We start from the raw sequence: 21,257 nt of genomic DNA, 5'->3' as shown, positions 1-21,257 counted from the left end.
CACAGAATTGTCTCTGTAGTTACAACCATGCTACTCCCATATTTTGGCTTTGTTAGCAAAGAGCCAGCAGCATTTTTACTGGTGCTCTGGGAATAGAGATCTAACATTTCATACACAGTTTATTTAAAAGTGGACTAATTTAACATTCTTGATGGTTCCTTTTAGCACAACTGTTGCTAATTACCAGCTCCAGAATGATTTGTTAATCTGGGAGCAACAGTGGTTCCACAGCAGCATAAATACACCAAGAGGGGAAAAAAGAGAAAATAAAAGAGAGACATTGGAGAGGGTCAAATGTTAGCGAACTAAAGCAAATTAAGTGACAGGTGGAGTCGGTGACGGAGTGGGAAAAAACCCCTGTAAAGTGGAGCCATAAAGGGGATAATCCTGGGCCTTGAGGAGCCAAAACACAAAACAGTGGTGATTTTAAAGCTGTGCAAATGTTGGTTTTGGAGGCACGGACAGGAAGCTGGCGTGAAAGATGATCTGTGCTCCTCGGCACTGGGACGGACATCAGCTTCCCATTAATCCTGTCTCTAGCAGGGTGACCCGCGCCAGAGTGGGACAGACAGCGAGCGGAGAGGGGAGCCAGGCAGGCACCTCGTTCCAGGACACGACCTTGGCTTGCTCAATCGGATGCAGGGCACTGTGTGTGGAGGGACATGGACAAAAATTAAGCAAACACGACCATAAAAATGACAAGCGGGACTGAAGCCAGAGTCCTCAAAGGAGGAGCCCTTGAAATACTGGAGTCATGTCTGGAGGTGGCAGGATCCAACTGATGGCTTTGCACTATTCACACAATATTTCTTGGGGTCTTTCAGCACGGAGCAGCTTTGCTGCTTGTGGCCTCTGATGTCCTATCCCTGTGCCTAGAGCATGGAGCCACATCCATCACCTTCCCCTGGCCCCATGGGACCAGCTCTGACCCATCTCAAACCCACTTTTTTCACAGCAAAAGACTTGAAATAAAACTTCTAGGAATGGGACTACATTATCTTTGATGTTTATAAATCATCAAAGCCATTCCTGTTGTTGGTACCAGAGCAGGACTCAAACAGCCGTGGAAGGGGACTGAGCAGCCTGCCTCCAAACACGGCTTCCACACTTGGATCACTGGTCTTTCACTGCATGTGTGAAAGGACTTGAAAGTTCATAAAATTAATTCCAGATAAATATTAGCAAGGCCTCAAGTGGAAAGCACATCTCCTTCCTTCTGGAAATTTATAGTTCAGCCACTTTTATCTTCTGGAGGCTCTTCAGAGATCAAAGATTTGATTGACTTTCCTTTTGCAAAACTCACGGAGAAAACGGTGTTATCAGGACTGCGACATGATTTTACTTCTTTCTTTAATGATTCATTGCCCTTCTCTAAAAAGTAAAATTCCTTCATGTAGATCTGAAACGAACAAGCTACACAAGGAAGCTGCTCTGTCTGTTTACTGGTTTTACAGTTATTACAAGGTCAGTCCCCACCCTGAGAGCTTACACTTGCTAAATACTGCTCTACCTAATAAAAATGAGATGGCCAAAAGCAAAGTAACTGCTTCCCAACATAACCTGCCATGCTAATGCTGCTAGCACAATGACCCGTCACTCCAGCCATTTCCCCCCATCTCCCTCACATCACGGGGTCAAACCCCCTAACTTACAAAAAGACATATTGCACCAGTGCAAGTGGGCTACGTTTCTGGAGGGACTCGACTCTGATGCATTCAGGGAACATGAAGGAAATCTGGGAAAGGGGTGCAAGTTATAAAGTATGACATGTTTTCACCTGGGCACAAGGATGATGAGAAAAGCCCTCATTAGTCCACTGATTTTAGGTATCTATTCCTCATTGTGCAGTGATTCCCTGCACATCTGGCAACAGAAAGGCAGCCTTAGGCAGCCTAACAGGCTCATCTAATTCCTCCCAACATCTGCCTGCAGCACTCCATTTACACCGCTCGCACACAGTGGAAACTTGCTACTTATACAAGCAACTTGCAAAAACACTGGAATAGGTTTCAAGGAGTCGGAGCAAAAGGACTTGGAACTAGCCTGAGCCATCTGAGCATCAGAGTGACACCAGCTCTGAAGATGATGGACCACACTGAGCTGGAATCACTCTGGGAGTCTGTACCAAATGCATCATACTTGTCAGCGTTTTGGGAAGGAGGAATCCAGGGATTTTTATGAAGCTCTTTCTTGGAGCACAGCCACAGGGAAATACTCTTCCACTTTGAAACTGTGAAGGCTTCAGAGGAGATGGGAAACTCGTGAAGCCAGGGAGCTGGAGAGGAAGATGAACACTGGCTGAGAGGTTTATAATGCAGTGAGGACTTGGGCTTAGCAGGCACCAACCCATGCACAGACCACTAATCCAGTATTTCTTTCCCTGCTCTCCCTGGCATTCAGTCCCCTTTGCTTCTATGTATAAAAATGGATCTGTGCTTTTCTGCAATAGGGATAATGCTGGAGCTCTTCCAGAAGCTTGACTTGAGCAGCAATCCCCATGCCACAGTGCAGCTGGACAGTCATGACAAGACAGCATTGGAAAGAAAATTCTCCTACAGAAATAAGGCAGGATGCAAGCTCGGGGAAGGGCCTGAAGGTGAAGTCAGTATCACACATCCTTGCTTTCGTATTTACCAAATCACAGACAAGTAATTTTGATTTTTTGGTAACTTTCTGCTCTTTTCATACAAGCTCTGTACAACTTTGACTTCCCTTCGTGTGGGCTTTGAAGCCACCTGAGGCTCCGTTGCACTGCGAAACCCTGTTACAGCAGTTCCCATTGTGTACTGAAGATGTTCACAGCTGTTTGTTGGACTACAAACAGCTACTTGATGATTTTAAGCAGACACAGGTGTACAGAATAATAAATATGTGTATCCAAGTACAAATTATAGCCATAAACGAGCATAGAGCCTCACCATTAGAGAAAAAGAGTCAAGGACGAAATGACTATGCAGCATTAATTTGCACAAAATCACTAGACCTAGAGATGCAGAAATCAGAACTGGCATTCCTCATGTGGAAAGGCGATCAAAATCAGACAGAAACTATTAAAAGCCACAGATGCCATTTTTCCCCCCCACGTACACAGTTCTGTGCACCACGATCAGAACCATGAACTGAAAAAAGTGTCAGCCTTCTGCTCCTCTGCGCAAGGACAAGACGCAGAGCAGCAAGGAGCGAAGCAGGACTCACCGTCTGGCCCTTCGCTGCCTTTACTCCTTTTATTTCGACGGACACGTCTACCTTCTTCTCCGACATGCAGCTTTTCTTCAGGGTGAAAGAAGTTCAGCCAGGCCAGCTGGAAGAGGAAGGACAAGTTTAAGCATCTCTGGCAAGAACGGCTTAGCTGGGTAGAGAGATCAGCGCTTGAACACCAAATCCTTCCTACCAGGGATAGCTCTGCTGAGCTGAGTGACAGAGCCATGGGGGACATGAGATGGCTGCTCAGAGATGCTCAGCTCATCCCAAGGGAAACCACAGGGAGCCGTGTGCCCTTGGAAACAGTCTAAGACTTGGGAAAGCTCAACCTGAAGCGTTTCAGCAGGGAGAAGCAACCCCCTGAGGCAGAGGAGCTGCGGCCGCAGGCAGAGTCAGGAGAGATCTATAGCTGGAAATAATCAAACACCCCACATGCCGATGCAATCATTTCTAATTATTCTCTGCAAAAGTTGCTCAATCCTGGAGCTCTTTCACCAGTGCTACTCACTGCCAGTAAGTTTTTCCTCTCTCAAGCTCTCTTCTGCAAGCCTTATTAGCTACTGAGATTCACAGGTCTTCAGGGACCCTTAAATCCAATTCCGTATACCACATAAATTAACACTTTAAACCTAGAGCAAGCACATCTTTATAACATGAGTTTTGCCAAGAGGGAAAAATTTTATGTAGCAACCTCTTATTCATGAAAAAAAAAGAGCTGCTGCATTGAAAACTCTTTGGCAGTTACTAAATCAACACCCCTCTCCAGAAACTGGGATTTCAGTTTAGAAACTTCACCAGTCCTCCCAGCTACCCCAGGGTGCAGCAGCTCATCACCAGTGGCATTTTCCCCAGCTATTTCCACTTCCTAAAATTAGCAATGTCACAAGATTCATTAGGGACCAAACACCTTGTTCTGCCAGTTATCGCACCCACCGACAACCAGGGCTGCTCTGACCAGCGTGGGGTTCTCTTTACACTGAGGAAACCCCATCACAGTTATTTGAACCATAAACACACAGACAAGCTAAATACAGCCTAAGACAAGAATAAAGAGGCTTCAAAAAAGCATCACCAAAGGTTATCAAGTGCATTATTGTTCCAAGAACAAAACAAGTGGCATCAAAAGCATCTTTGAAATAGCAGAGAAAGATAAACTCCTTCCGTGAATTACTGGTTAAGAGTGTCTCCTTCAGCCACAGGCCATAAAAATCCCTATTAAAAATAATAATCCCTAAAGGTCTCTTTGCTTTTGACATACCCTGGGACTCTCACCCCCCACTCCTACCTCTTGGCTCCATACACAAACACCTATTCCCGAGTTCATTCCCATGCACACACTCTTCTTCCAGGCAAACAGCACCCCCATTCCTGCTTCCTAAAGAGCAGCTGCATTTTACATTTGCATCTTGCTTTACTCCAACAAGATCCAATGAACAAGACTTGGAAGACCAAAGCCAGCACTCATCTGTGTAAGGAAGGACCCAACACAGAGCCAGATGGAGAGCCAAAGACTGAGTTGCAATGAATCTCAGTAAATGGAGAGAGCAGGGCACAGGTCTCCACTGCCCATCTTCCCTAACCTCCCAGATCCCACCTCACTGACCCAGACAAGGAGCACTGGAGCAGGATGCTCCTGCAGGCACTGCCAGTACTTCCCCCTGCACAACCAAGCAGGGCAAGGGATGAGGAAAAAGTAAAAGAGCTTTTTAAAACCAGTTCTTTAAATCAAGTTGAAACACTGTAGAACTGAGGAACAAACTACACTATCATTCAGGTTAAAACATCAATGAAACCATCAGCGCTGCTTCTGAATGCTGTTATTACTTGGCTTTCTTATTCGAGCTTTACAAAAGATGATTAAATAAAAGCCCTGAAAACGAAGCGGTGGGGAACCAGCCTGTGAAGAAGTGCAGCTTCCCACCCCAAACCACCCTGCTGCCTGTGGCCAAGTGGCACACGAGCCGCTCCCAGCGCTAAGGCCAAACCCGACATTTTTCATCCCAAGAAGATTTTGTAATGGCACAACCCTCATTGTGTCAAAACAAACAGGCTTCCTGTCCCTCCTATTGCAAATACAATTTTAACCCAACAACAAAGCTGCAGCATCATTTTAAGCTCAGGCAATGCCACCTCCCTCTCCACATCTGGGCACTGACACAGAGATTACTGATAAATACTCTGATTTATCCTGCCAGGTAGAAGCTGTATCCTCATACGCCATCCTCCCTCTCATGCTGTAAAGGAACAGTTACTAGTGGGCTTGGGATAATTCAGAGAAGAGTTTCACCTGGAAAACCATAAGGATTCGGAATGGATGAAACACCCTGATTTCTCATTTGATTGACGGGTTTTGTCATTTTCAGCGAAACAATGAAAATTCCTTAAGAGACTTGAAAGCTGTTCACAATCTGAACAAAACCACTGAAGTTTAGTATCAGAAGGGGAAGTACAAGAGATAGATATATACAATATGTTGATTTTCCTGAATAAAATAGCCTTCTAGTCACAAATCTCATGTTATGGGGCTCTAAGCATGCTTTGGTCATCATTATTAGTAATGTGAAAATTTAGATTAAAAAAAAAGGTGAATAAAACACAAACTCAAATTACAGCTGCCAAAGCACATCACCCAGCCAGACCTTCCTCCTCCTCCACTGCCAGTGATGGGGCAGCCACAGCTTCTCTAGGCAACCTGTGCCAGTGCCTCACTACTCTCATCTTTTCTTCCTTATATGCAGTCTGACCCTACCCTCTCAGAGTTTAAAACCCTTGCCCTTGTCCTGTCACCAAAGGCCGTGGTAAAAAGTCCCTCTTCATCTTTCTTATAAGCCCCTTTACATATCGAAAGGCTGCTCTAAGGTCTCCCTAGACCCTCCTCTTCTCAAGGCTGAAGAACCCTAACTCTGCCGCTCTGTTCTCACATAGGTTTTGTTCTTATATCACACTTCTCACTCAGAAAAACACTAAATATTGGCTACATGCATTTACCTATTAAACTCTGGCTTTCTACTTAAACCAAGTCAGAAAGAGAAGTTACGGTGAGGGTGAATGACTGAAACATACCTTTTACTTAGAAAAGACTGCAATAAAAATAGCTTGTGACAGCAATTGTGACCATGCTGGCAATGAGCACACACTGCTTTGGGACAAACCCCCTTGCAACCAAGCTTCTCTGAAGAAGCTACACATCAGTACTCCACATTTGGTGACTGACACAACTGGCGTGAGCAAAATGAGAGTAATTTGTCCTAGAGACTACTTCCATGGCAGTCTGTGCCAAGTAACGGCATTAAAACCACGGTGCCAGCCTGCAGGGGTTCAAGGAGATTTACCTCAGGTGGAGGGAGCTGTTATTTGTTGTGTCCACACCAAGGGAGAGGATTTGCAGTGCAGAATGAACGGACGTTTGTCACCCATCTAGCAAAATATGATGCAGCCACACAGATGTGCAACGAGAAACAACCTTCGGTGACATGCTGCTGTCTGTACACTAGTGCAGCATTATGACACAGAGGTGGCTGAAAGCTACACTTCAGAAACTCATCTGGCTTGTAAGATGGAGACTCCGCACTCTAGAGAAGCAAGAACAGAGATGTGCGTCTGTATGTATATCATGATTATCTTTTTAAGGTAGCATAAAATAGGAAGGAGGCTGTGAAACCCAAATGTATGAGAGAGTTATGGCTGGATATACAAACCATGTGCAGTAAGAAAACCAATGCTGGGATGCTGAAATAACTGTTAAGGCTTGTGTATTTAATTGCATCCCTCTGCAAATGCCTTAATGCATATCCCTCAGACACACTTTATAGGATTGAAGGTCCCCTGGGCACCAAAGGAATGTATTTCCAGCGGTCAAACAGCTTGAAAATGAGAGAAGTGGAAAAATACAATCCAACCAATGCAATAATGCACAAAAGGCTTTTTTTTTTCCTTAGGCAGAGCCAAGTTGGTCAGAAGAACCAGAATCTTCTTCCTGGTGGGCAGCAGAACTGGGGAAAGCACGCAAGCGTTCAGGTGCACGAGCCCTTTTCAATGAGAAGCGCGTTCTTTCAAAGTCTTGCAGAACATCTTTATCCCTAACAAAACCCCCACAGAATTCCCTGCCTGCAACTATGACAAAGTTGGCTTCCAACAATCATGAGAAAGCTTAGACCAGCCAGCTTTAGATCTAATCAATAAAACCCACACTCACACTCTCCTACAGCACAATGTCTTAGAGCACCAGAGGAAAAAAAGCATGAAATCATCCTCTTTCATTATTGTTTAATGTTATTGTTAAAGTCAAATTCCCTCATAATTTGCAATTTTGGAGATCATTAGTATGAGAAGACTAATAACAAGCCTGAGCTCTGTAGAAGCATTCTTTGCAAGCAGTACTGCTGCTTTTCTGGTGCTCTGAAGTTCAGCCATCGGAGGTTGCGGTTCAGAGCAGCAGCTACTTGAGTACCACCCCCATTGTCCTTCATCAGAAATTTGCCTCTGGTAACGTGGTGCAAAAATAAAATTAAGTAGATTATTTATTTTCAAACAGACTAGAAAGACGCTCGGGGAGCAGCTCTGCTTCACTGGGGAAAAACTCAGACCCCATTCAACGTATTTTGAATAATCTCACATAAAAATGCAAGAAGCGGAAGAGTAAATAATTCCCACTTCATCATGTCAAAAACTTATCCACGATGTCTTGTCTGCAAGACAAGCCACAGCCCTGAATGCAAAGCTTTTGTAACATAATCATAGAATCACAGAATAGTTCGGGTTGGAAAGGACCTCAAGATCACCCAGTTCCAAACCCCCTGCCATGGGCAGGGACACCTCACACTAAACCATCCCACACAAGGCTTCATCCAACCTGGCCTTGAACACTGCCAGGGATGGAGCACTCACAACCTCCCTGGGCAACCCATTCCAGTGCCTCACCACCCTAACAGGAAAGAATTTCCTCCTTAGATCCAATCTAAACTTCCCCTGTTTCACTTTTAACCCATTATCCCTTGTCCTGTCACTACAGTCCCTGACGAAGAGTCCCTCCCCAGCATCCCTATAGGCCCCCTTCAGGTACTGGAAGGCTGCTATGAGGTCCCCACGCAGCCTTCTCTTCTCCAGGCTGAACAGCCCCAACTTCCTCAGCCTGTCTTCATACGGGAGGTGCTCCAGTCCCCCGATATATAGCATGAGCCAGAACCTGGTCACAGATAGCGATGGAGAGAGCAGGGATTATGCTTTCTCTAAGCTGGAATTATCACAACCCATCCTCCTCCCCTATATCTGGTGGTTTCAGCCCAGCTCAGCTGCACGCACCCCTTCCAGGGCTGTGGAGGTTACATGTTGTCCTCTGCAAACCCCTTCACCAGCTTTTCTATTTTCCCCTGTGAAAGCTCAAGTATGGGCCTCTCCTTCACAACTGCCCCGTAACACTTCTCGCCCCTATTGATTCATCTCTCACATTGCTCCCAGTCATCCTTCTTTTCATCCCAATGCTACCTACATCCCTGCTCTTGCCAGCTGCTCACCCGAGGTCCCAGGGGCACAAACCATCAGCTCTGAGTTGATATGAAACCCACCGCAGCTCCCCCTCATTCTGATCTGCACACAAGGATCCTCACTGAGGACTTTTAGACCCAGCAGTGATCTTTAAAGGCTTCTTCCACCCAAAGCTATCAGGCAAAACAATTATATAATCTAAAGAATGAAAGCACCAGCGATGCTTATCCAAAGCCAGGCAGGAAGACTGGGTACAGGGGGGACTGAGCTATTCCTCTGGGTGGGAGCTGTAGCAGCTCCTGGTCCAGATACTCATGAGGAGGTTCATAACAAGCAACAACCAAGACGACAAGCAAGTATTTGACCACTAGAAAACAGAAATGGCCGTGGTTGCGTGGATGGAGGTGGACAATCCAGTGCCATGGACCAGTGGCACTGCATCAGATACTGACACCGCCACTTTTAAAAAGTGGGTTTGAGATGCTTTCTATCTGCCAATCTCTTCTGTCCTTGGATTGAAAAGCCTTTCCAAAGAGGACTGCGCAATCCCAGTTTTCAGAAGGACAGTGAGTCATGCTCCTCAGTCTTCTAGGCACTGTGGTAACAGAAAATCATTAGAGAACAATAAAAGAGGAGGGAGCATATTTTCCTAAGTTTTTATTGGTATTTTAATTTCATTACCCAGGAAAGCCACTGTATTTTTCAGCACAGAACATTAAATCTGACTGCCAGTTATCAGTTCAAGCCTCATTACAAAGAAACGAAGACAGTGAATTAATTGCCACTGAAAGGTATATCACAGCTCTTAAACTTCCTTTCAGAACCGAACCCTTCCCAGAAGCTTTCTTCTCCCTTTCTCCTTTTTGTGTGTTACAGAGCTTTAAGCAGTACTCCTAGGTTTATGACACCAGTCATCTCTTAGCTTAGTTACAGCTACCAAGCTTTTACCGTCAAAATCAAGAACCTGTCCCCACAAAGGGAAACCGGAACAGATTAAATATTTTAAAATTTCATTTCAACCTCAGCAGTCAAATATGAGCTCAAACAAAGCCCCCAGATGCCATGGCATTTCGCAGGAACAAGCCTACCTTCAAAATAAAAGCTTTTTTCCCTCCCCCCTTACAAAAAGACCCTCAAAATCAGGAGCAGGTCACTCTCTTAACAGTCCAAAGCCCTGGGTTACATGCATATCACAACTACAACTGACTTCGTAGGAGCACCTAGATAGCTAAATCTGATACCAAGCTAGCAGCATCTCAAGCCTGAAAAGACTGATTTGTTCTACAAGGCTGTTTGCCCAAACGGTTGTCTTGAGATACCCTTTTGCAGAGCCACCTTGGTCTGGAGGGCAGCTGATGCCTCCCATGGGGACAGTGGATGGAGGTGCGATGCTTCCAATACGGCAAGCAGACACAACCTCAGCTACGCACAGCGCAGAGCAAGGGCTGAGGTTTCCAATGCATTACACCTGTTGGCACGGAAAGCGAGAGCTAAGAACACAACCCAGATGTGAAGTAGGACAAGGTCAAAGCCAAGTTTAACACCATAGATGAAGACACCTGTAGTAATTCTTTTAATAGTAGCAAGAGTAAGAGATTCCTGCTGCTGGCTTCCCTGCCTGGGCACAGCAGACGTGCAGGAACCGAGCACTTCCCTGGGAACACACTAGTTAAAATGCTGAAAAGTATCAATGTCAGCACAAGGTAAGGAACTTAAATCAGTTCCTTTTGTCTCCCAAGGAAATCAAATTTAGCTGTGAACCAGCGCCAGAGATCTGCTGTCTATTAGTATGAATTCTCAGTTTTTCACATTTTAATTAGCCCTCATGGTCTTTTTCAGTCCCATTTTCAGCCAGCTGGGCTACGTCCCCCTCCATATGGAGGTCATGGTTTCTTCTGCATACCAACAGCAATTCTTTTTGGTCTTTAGCATCTATATTATCAAAGTACTTGTCACTTCTAAAAGGCACTGGGCACACTTGCTTTGGGGAAAAGCCTTGTAAGCTGAAGTGATTCAATATCAGCTGTATTTCTCCTTTTGCTCATTTCTCCATCTGTGCCTTTGCTCGTGCTTTCTCATGGCCTGGACCTTCTCCAGTAGGCCCAGGACAGTATGAGGTCAATAGCACAATCCTCCTTGAAGCCATAATGGCTCTGAAAAAAAAAAAATCCCTAAATCAGGCACTGGTCCAGCAAAGAGTTTTAGGGCTCTGCTGCTCTACCTGGAGCACCTCTGCTACCCTGTGAAATGAAGAACTGGGTTTGCTCCAGCCTGCAAAGGCTCACCTTCAACCACCCTCGGGTCTCCTCCTTAAGAGCGTTCCCTTTTGCCACATTTGAAAACACCTGGCATGTTCTGCTAGACATGACAGAAACCCTGATCTCATCTGGCTTCCACAACTGCTATAACATGAACCATAATGAGACAGAGAGACCATTCCCAGTAGATGCCATTGGGCCAGCCTCCACTGAGTGTGCTTCTACCCAATGCCTTCCACCTGCACCACTTTCAGATGTTCCTTATAAGACAGGAGCCACGAAGCCCCAACATCCAAAACAGAGAAGAACAGCTTCTTGAGCAAATTCATCTCTTTCTTGAACCCTGTTTCCGAAGCAGACATACACTCAGGGTGATAAAGACACCCTTTCTTCCAAGAGATGACCAACCAGCAGAAGGGACACACCAGATCTTGCTCTGGAGCTTTCTGTAGGGGAATATGCTTGCCAGAATTCAGGACATTTCTCAGTTCTCTGGTATCTGTCCTTCTGTCTGTCAAAGTTCACCATTGCCTGAGATGGGACTAGTTGCAGCGCAGAATGGGCTTGGATTCACACACTGAAATGAGCCCTACAGTAGAAAGCCAACGGAAAACACCTGCCAAACATTGGAACTGATGAACTTAATTCTGCACTTGCTATCAGATATCCACTCCTCCCCTTTCATTTAAATCTTCTAAAGGCTTCATAATTTTGAAACCTTTTTGCTAGAAACTGTTCAGATAAGTTTTAAAGACAATTTTTCTTGCTCCATAACAAAACAAAGACTTCCTGTTAGAATGCATTTCTCCTTTCAGCACATGGGTTTTAAAATCCTATTTTCTAAATCTGGATGTTAAAATTGGCCTTCAGCTATGATTAATTTTTATGACATTTTATTGGAAGGAGAAAAATGGAAGGAAAGGAAACAGGAGGAAGGAATCAAGTAGTCCAAATCAAACAGTATTACCATTAAAATTAAAACAAGTCCACTGTAAATGTAACATCCATGACATAATGGATCCAATACAAGGATTAAAAAGTCCACTACAGCAACTGGGAAATAACCCCAATTAAATTATTACCAATGCATTTGAAACAGTTTTCATACTTGAGCCCACACTGAAAAAGCCAGAAATACGAGAGTAAACAAATTGCCCCCTTTCTATTGACGATTCCCATCGTGCAAGCAGAGCATCCCTAATCGCAGGGGCTAGGCAGCGGCGCTGTGTCCAGACCTGCCAAGCAGGCACCAGACAGTTCACAACCTCAGCCTTGAGCTGCTTTTAGAAAGATATCCACTTAGACCACGGAGGCTGTAGTGCTGATTCCCGGACCTGCAGGAACACACGATACTGCGGTGGGAGATGGCAGCTGCCAGTTTAATTCTATAAAATTAATCTGTTCAAATAAATCATGCTTTGTTGCCTAATTAATCAGATCCACTGCAATTAATGTCAGAAGAGACTATGATCTCATACAAACGGGATTAAGAGCTCTGAAAGTGCTCGTTTTGTTTCAGGGCATGGCAATGCAAACAAGTCACCGCAAGGCACAGCCGGGCGCGGTGTCAGGGCATGCCAGAGATGCTCCATCCGTGCGGGAATTGCAGAATACCGTACCCCCCAAGGAAAGGTGTCCAAACCGGGACTAATTTGAAGCAAAAAAGCCACCATCACTTCACAGATGGCACCTTGAAGAAGTAAAGCCTATGGCAGCCTGCTGGCTGCTGGCTGTGCCATCTCCTTGTCCTCCCGGACATGCTCTGTGTTATTTGGGCAGCTGAGGGAGCGAGAGGTGGCACAAAGGAAGTCCAACGGCTCTGCAAAGGCAAAGGCTGTGCTTGGGATGGCAGCCGGCAGCGGCCAGTAAAGCACCGTGGGGACTGACTGCATGAATAGTGCTGGGTCTGTCCCGGGATTCCAGGAACCACCATTTCACGTAGAACAGCAGACAAGTGAGCTTTGCAGGAGCTAATGGTGCCTGGCTGAACAAGAAACACCAGGATATGCTGCAGAAATGGAAACTAGCAGAAAAGTGCCGGGAGGAATTCGGGAGTCTGAATTTTCCATAAGGCACTATCTCACACAGTTGAATACCAGCAATGAACGCATCCCCAGCCACATTCTAGACTGAGCTTTGAGGCTGCCAAATAACCCAGCTCCACTTGCTGCTGTACGGACCAGACAGATTCATAATCAGAAAAACATTCCCCATTTACTCTCTCCATGGAAGCAGGACTGCTTTTAATAGGAATAAAGCTACACCAAACCACGCCATCATCTGAGCAGCCGTCCATGAAGTCGGAGGTGCAGCTGGCACAGTAGTGCAAGTGCATGCTGAAGCTGAGCAAAGGAATTACATTATCTTTCTGGCAAATGAACATCAATCACACCACTGAGTCCCCAGCTGTAGGCAAGAGACACAGCAGCACTAGACAAGAAAGGAGAGGTGTTAGTTTTGTGCAAGCCAAGCCTTTCTGCTTGAGACTTTGATGTGATGAACTAGAGAGCATGCCTTTCAAACAGCCGAGAGCAGTGACAGCAAGATGCTGCACACAGCAGCAGTCAGCGCAGCATCTCATGCCGCGAGGGTCCATGCGTTGTCAGACCATCCAGATGTTTCCATCCAGTGAGCCAGGCCAGCTGCTGCACAGCTGCCTCAAGTAAGTCTTTGTTTGCTCTTGTGCGAGACCAGAGATGGGGAAGCGCTTGCTTGTGGCTCCCTTACAGGTTCTTGCTTTTTGACAGAAGCAAAATGCTTTTGTATAGTCTTACTGGTTTGTCAAGATGGGTTAAAGTATTTCAGTATTATTTAAAGCTGCTGGACACTGCTTGTGCCACTGCAGCAGCTGCTTTCTCCATTCTACGGACACTACAAAGCAGTGCACTGAAAGATGAAGTGGCTTTCTGAAGGTTAAAGAGTTGGAGAACAAAAATGTCATGAACGGTTTTGTCCATGTCCTATTCCTGAAATGAGGAATAAGCTGGCTTGTAAGATTTGCAAGCTGGCTCTCAAATCTTTCTGAAATACCACTTACCCTCAGCTTACTCACAATCAGAAAGTTTAACATCCAATTGTAAGCATATGCATAGCGCATGAAGGTATTCCTGACCCGCTCCTCTGAGGTGGACCCCGACAACTCCTCCCCAGGAAAATCCGATCTTGTCACTCTGTATTTTTTACAGTCATTCATTTTATCACTGTCATCTTCTTTTTACCCAGCAAACTGCTGGGTACCAAATATGGAAGAGGAAAGTTTTCCTGTATCAACCCATGTCCTGCTGGCAGTGAGGCTTCAAAGACAGATATATATGTGTATACATATATATCTACATACATACACACACACACACACATATCGGGCACCCTCAGCTCTGAACCATGGAGCTGGCCAGGAGCTTTTGCCCAACATGACTGGGAAACAGGCAATGCATCCAGCAGCAGAGGACAAGGAATTCACCACCATGGCCCACAGATCTCAACATGCACCTCAGTGTGGCACACACACTGAGGGTCTCATCCAGGAACTCTGCATGCTCGCCCTTAACGGGAACACTGCTGTAGTGAAGGAAAAACCAGGAAAACAACCCACTCCTGCAGCCAGGGAGTATTTTCCTACTTTTCTGGGTGAGACGAACAGCTACATGGCTTGGGGCTTAGTATAAGAGAGAAAAAAAATAGATACTGTTTACAGACAGAGTTTTGCAACTTCTCCAAATGTCACCCCAGGTCATATTCGGTCTGTGATGGGGACACAAAACCTGAGTAAAACTCCAAAGCCTGTGCAGCCCCATGCATACCCAGCCTACAGCACTGTCAGCACACAAGCGTGGACAAGGACACAAAGCAACATGTGCCAAACAAAGAAGGACCTGTAAACCTTCTGAAGGCTTGAAACCCAAGAAGGATGGAAACTGTTTAACTTCTGCCAGGAAAAAGTATCAAATATATCCTCACTGGGTTTTTCAGACAGTTTTGTTTGAGTTGTTTTTTGTATTTTTATTTATTTTTTTTCTAAAGTCGAAACTGGCTTTCTAAATCATCTTAGACAGACAAATAGGGACATCACACTGGTTCAATCCCCAAACAAAAGTTATTGCACTGGCCAGGTTTTGCTACAAATTAAGTGTACTTTATTTTTCCCCTCGTACACACTGAATCTGCTAAGAACTGGTTATGGATGCAGCCAACTACTCCGCCTGCAAAGCCCAAGACAGGCCAAGGGCAGGATCTGGCCAAAATCCCATTCTTGAGGGGGAACAGCATCGGCGACCAGCTGGAACCACCACTGCTGGGTCACTCCAGGCTCTTGGGGTGATTGTGGTGTCGTGATGTTTTATTCCCCTGACCCAAGGCTCCCACACGCCCTGAATGGAAGGGACATTTTACCATAACCTTAAATAAACAAAAAGCAGAGGAGACAAGAGTCTGCCAGGAACTACAAAGGGCAATTGTAAACACACCAGCAGATAAAGCAGATGGATGTTTTAAACAATCATTTGCACTGGAGAACAACACATGGGATATGTCCCCAAGCCCATGGGGAATGAATTTAATGCAGCCAGAAACCACATCATGCAGTCAAATTTCAATTTATAAGCATTACCTGCTTGCCCTGACAAAGTCCACAAGTAAAACCCAGCACAGTAGAAACGAGTAATAGTGCAATCATGAAAACCAGATGACTGAGGATCCACATGGAGACAAGGATGCTGGAAACCCTGATGCAGGGTCCTGAAGGAGAGAGATGCTTTTGCTGCTTGTAATAATGGTAATGATCTGGCAGCCAGCACCCAAAAGGAGATGGAGATGCTTGGTCTGAATCACAGATTTGGTTCTGGCCCTTCCTAACTTTTCATGCAGAGAGAACAATTTGCTGTTTTATTAACAGACTGGAGAAGTGCAAAGTTGAGATGGACAGCAGAGTGACCACAGCCAACGTGAAGAACCAGCCTCTTGTGCTTGATCTTACTGTCCCAACTCGAAAAAAGAAAAGCCCCATAAAGAGAAGGTAGCAAAGAATAGAAACTACCCATAAAACAGCCTTATAAAACGGATTATTTTGGAATTACACCAGCATTTAGATGATGGTGTTTTGGTAGCAGCCATCCACGGGATTTGTGCCCCTCAAGATGGTTGATCCAGCTCACCCCTGAGCTTCACCCCCAGCTGAGTGGATGAATTTTTACTTTCAAAAGACAGAAGTGCTGTAAAATCGATGAGGCCCAGGGTGCTGTCCGGTCCCTCACTCCCAGATTCCTCCCTGGGATCGAGGAAATCCATCTGCCAAATGCGCTGAATGCACCCCAGCAGCAGACAGCAGCACCTCCAGTGCACCCCAGCACCTCCAGTGAGGCCAGAGCTGCGGCACACATCTGCCACTGGGCAGAGTGGGAGCTCAAGCCTTCACCCACCACCTCCCCTCCCGCAGCAACCCCTCGAGCTCAGTAAAAATGGAACATGAAGAACATCCTAATGCTAATACTGGTGTCATGAGCAATATCGATGACACAGAGCAGCCTACCAGCGCATGCCCAGGAAGGCAGGAGATCGCATTGCTTCAGATCACACGTGAACTCAAACAACAGACTGGATTACTTCAGCTACACTTAGCAACACCAGAATACACTAGACCCCCCCAAAGAAGACGTTTGCCACCTTGCTTTGCTTTCCTCGGGGGCACGGCTCAGCCTGCAGCCCTATACACTGCGGCTCTGCACGAAAGGCTGGGTCTGACATGGGAACACTCAGCCAGTCCAGCGATGCTTGGAAGAAATCCTGCAGCACATGCGTGATCTTAGTTATGGAAATTCAGAAAAACCAATGATCAAACCCCCCCTTGTTACCAGATGCTCACATATATCACTCGGCAGGGAGAGCAGAAAGCCAGACAACTTTATGCAGCAAGGTCAACATTCAAAAGGAGAAGAAACCCAAGCCCTCTTTCAACTTTTAGAGCTGAGAAAAAAAGAGAAAGGGAGAAAGAGCATCTGAAAGGGATGAAATATGTACAGCACCCCAGAAGCACAAAATGTAACCCACCCCAAAAGAGTCACCTAACTCTGATAAGAAACCAATTACACTTTGACTGAATGTGCAAAGCACTCTGCACCTCCTGAACTTGCTTTCTTCTGGGATGCTGTCAGTTTTCCATTAACAAAAGAGAGGAGGGATTTATAAAACAGCTGTTTCTGTGCAGGCACGATATCCATCAGCATGTCCCAACACCTACCCCTTCGGCCCTGCTTTATCATGCTCACCCACACCCCTTAAGTGGCTCTTTGTGAGACACCAGAGTGTTGACATATCCTGTTCTGCAAAATCATACAAAATGGAAAGCAACAAAAGGTTGGGCTGTGCATGTTTCTGTGGATTAGCTGCTATCATCCTTCTAGCCAGAAGCAGTACTTGTACTGTGTATTTATCAAGATAATTCCCTTACATATGCATTAAGCAGAATACCCAATAGAAGTTAGCAACAGTTTAAAGCACTGTAACAGTCAGTCATTGCTCTTGTGCTACCCAGTGATCTAGGAGATGGACAAGTTTTCATCAAAGACCCTCCCAGGAGCACTTTGCTTCAAGTGAGAAAGCAAGCGACCACCACTTGCTGCATGCAGGGTCCTGAGTGATTTAGGGCAGCGGAGCATGTGAGCAGGCAACGGTGGAAGCTGCTCTCCCTTTTTTTCCCTGGTTTAGCATCTCCAAGTCAGCTTCCAGTATCTCATAGAGCCACAGCTCTGCTGCAGTTAAAGGTTCACGGTCCAGCATCCCTTCTTGACACCAGTGCCAGACCGCATCTTTTGAGAGCAAAGAAGCATGAACAGCAGGGCAAGGAAGGGGATTCTCCCCCCCTACTCTGCTCTTGTGAGACCATACCTGCAGTCCTGCATCCAGCCCAACGTAAGGAGGATGTGGACCTGTTGGAGCAAGTCCAGAGGAGGCCACAAAATCCCAGACTGGTTTGGGTTGGAAGGGACCTTAAAGCTCATCCAATTCCAACCCCCTGCCATGGGCAAGGACACCTTCCACTAGACCAGGTAAAAGTGCTCCATTGCTCAAATGCAATCAGATTTGAGGACCCTGTATTCATAGACCAGGTGATGATTAGCAGCTGGATTATGACTGAAGTCAGGATAATACCCTTAATAGCTGCTCTGCTCCCTACCTCGCTCCTGCCATCTGCCTGGGCAAGAGCTCATGCACTGAGGCATGAGCTGCTCACAGCAGGCTTCTGAGCACAGGCTCCAGCTGCCAACATCTTGGGTCATGCTCAGCATGGGGCACATCAGCTGTGAGGCTGACCAGGGCTCCTCAGCCAAAAACTTATCTCCATTACATGAGCCAAAAAGCCCCATCCCAATGCCCCCAAACCCTAGCAACATTGTTCCGAACTTGTCATTTCTCAATAATAGTGCTGCCAGAGAAGCTGACAATAAATATAGAGAGAATCTGCTCTTAAAAAGGCACCATTATAAAAAACAAATTCCAAATTAAAGTCCTGTGTCTCTGATGCGTACCTCCAGCTTGTCATGTTACCAAAACCCTCTACTTTTAAGCTTAAAAACCAAAACACAATTACCAAACTCTAGGCATTAAATACTGTGCCTTGGCTCATTTCACAACTTTTCTTACCCGCTGATTAAGGGACTTAAACTGCAAACCCCCAAACATTACACTAAAAAGCAAAACCAAACAAAATGAGAAGGGAAAAAGCTTTATTCCTGCCTCACAATCGGTAGTTTGGGAATGACAAATCCTTCTTCAAACAGAGACACGCTCTTTTAACTGACACAGTTAGCAAGATGCTCCTTCTTTCCAGCTTATCCTAAGTCAAATAACTTGTGCAAAATTCATTCTTACTTTCTGTAGAGCAAATGCTCAGAAGCTTCATTACCCAGTGGGTGAAGGGCTGGCTTTCTCCTCACAAATCAACCAAAAAGCCCAAAAGGACTTATACAAGACACAAAACACAAGCTTCTATATAGCTTGAGGTCATCTTTGTCTTTCTTCTGGTATAAGACAATGCTCGTCTCAAGTGCATTGGGTAGCTGGGGCATGCAGTTGTAATGAAAATATGCACATGGGTTCAAAATGCGTTTCGACAGCTTGAAGTCATATGTTGCCCAAGAGCCTTTACAGTCTAATTTGGAGGAGCACATAAACACAGTGCCTACATAAGCAAAGAGCCTGGGAGGGGGAGGAAGGGGAAGAAGAAAGGTTCCCGAATACCCTGGCAGGGTTTGAAAGAGATGCTGCATCAGCTGACAGTCTTCTCAGATTAACACAGATAATGCACCAATACTTGAACTTTCAAAGTTATCTTTTGAAAACAGTGAGAGGCAACCATTGGATGGAGGCACAATGGGCTTGATCCAAAAATAAAAATACTTAAAACCAGAACAAAACGGACTCCTGCTGCAGAGTGATGGAAACTTAAAAATTACCAAAAACCCCAAAATATAAAATCCAGTTTGTGCATGGCCTGCCCAAGAAAATACAAAAATAAAATTTCCGTCATTGTTCCTCGAGGCATTGGTGCACGCTAGCGCTTTTTTTTGTTATTTATTTTTACTTGCTTTCTAGCTGTAGCTGCTTTTAGTTCAGTTTTTCATGTCCTCTATACAGGCAGGTCCTTGCCAGTGGTTTTCACCGTGACACAGGAGGGATTTTGGGAGGAAATGCCATTTTTGAGGCTCTCAGACTGCCCAGGAGCAGGCAAAGACCTGAAACTTCCAATCCACTTCACCAGTACCTGAATTTTCAGCTACGAACCTTTGGTCCAGACCTAATTTTTAACTACGTGTAGCTTCTTCAAACTCAAACCTGCTGCTGAACATCCTCTACAGCAATACCCCACTAACTAGGTTTTGAACAAACACCCTCTGGTTTGAGAGCGTTGAGGGTGCAAACCACCCTCCAACCCCCAACTTTCCTGGGCAACTCAGCACCACCGAAGACCCAAGGAGAGACAGAGACATGCTAGACCCTACCTTACTTGGTTTTTTAACTACCACAACTTTCTGGCAGACAGACTGGAGCAGTCCCCAAGAGGTCTGTACACTGTAAATCACAGCAGTCCTGACCCCGGGCAACATGTACTCACCCATTAATCTCGGCAGCAGCTCAGTACCAACACATGGACAACTCAGAGCTTTGGCTCCAGACGCTACAAATTAGTTCTAACTATGCTATAGCTAGAACTAATCACAGCCATAAACCAAGAAAATCCAAAACAATAGAAGAGAATCCATACCGAGAGACTATTTTCTCGCAATATAATTTTTTGTCAAAGCTTGTTCCATAATTCAGAGCAGAAACGGCCTCAGTTTGATGACTTTGTTTGAGGATGAAGATGTCAAAGCCTCTTCTATTGTAAAATAAGACTTTTCCAGAATCACCTTATGTGCTCTGCAGCAGGAGGAGATTTACTGATCGCAGGCACACATTCATAGTGCCCCCCACACAACTGCCTCCAGTGCCCCAGAACAGAGGGGGCACAACACAGTTCCCATTCCCTTTTCCTCAGGCATCAGTTATCACTGGAAAGGCTGATTTTAGAAACCGTGTTTCATGCATCAATGGAATGGACCTGACATGCAGGGAAGAAGGAAGATCCCTGCCCTGCCAGATGACAGGCAGCGATGGAGGTGGAGAAGTGGCATGCAAAAAAACCTCCTAAAAATCCCACAATACTTTTCCATTGAACCTGATACAATAGTTAACCTGAAGCACTGGAGTCAAATATCCCCAGGTTCAGCTAAGATGAGATACGGCCCCAGACAACATGCTGCCCTTGGACAACGTGGTGCTGGTGGTGCATGGTGCTCTGCGCCAGACCTGTTTGACCTGCTCATCTCAATGCCACCTCCACAGGACCCCAAGGTTCAGAGGAAAGGCAGGACATGGTGCTGGCACCCGGTGATCGCAGCAGGCAAGATCCTGCTTGAAGATCTTAACGGCATAAAATCTCTGTGCCACTCCATGCAAGCCTCTCGATGCCTCCAAAACAGTTGCTAGAGGACAAAAACCAGGACTGATGGCTCTGAAAAGCCAAGCCACCATCCTGCCTGCATACGTCCTGACACAGGTTTTCAGGGTATGTACCCCTCCTACCCGAAACAGTTAAGTTTCACTTTGACAGCCTTCTGCAAGTGAAAGCTCGGCTCTTCCTCAAGCTGCTCTGGCAGTTTGGGATGCCTTTTTTTCATTAAATCACTCATTCCAAGTTGAGAGCTTTCCGTAAATTTAATTTGAGCTAATCACTTTCTTGCCAAAGGAGAAAAGCAAATCAAAGGTTTATTTTAATGCTAT

The 21,257-nt window shown here is 45.7% G+C and overlaps 1 protein-coding gene across 5 annotated transcripts in view; it reads right to left on the bottom strand.

Moving 5' to 3' along the window:
- EDA (ectodysplasin A) overlaps nt 1-21,257 on the bottom strand; it is a 71,067-nt gene that overhangs the window by 25,215 nt on the left and 24,595 nt on the right. For all 5 annotated transcript variants that reach the window (XM_065689427.1, XM_065689428.1, XM_065689429.1 and 2 more), the window contains exon 2: nt 3,196-3,301. In XM_065689427.1, the coding sequence (XP_065545499.1) occupies nt 3,196-3,301 (106 nt within the window). The remainder of the gene's footprint in view (nt 1-3,195; nt 3,302-21,257) is intronic.

This window comes from Lathamus discolor, chromosome 9 (genome assembly GCF_037157495.1).
Source record: "Lathamus discolor isolate bLatDis1 chromosome 9, bLatDis1.hap1, whole genome shotgun sequence".
In the NCBI taxonomy this organism is placed as follows: domain Eukaryota; kingdom Metazoa; phylum Chordata; class Aves; order Psittaciformes; family Psittacidae; genus Lathamus; species Lathamus discolor.
This window is presented reverse-complemented; position numbering and strand designations above follow the sequence as displayed.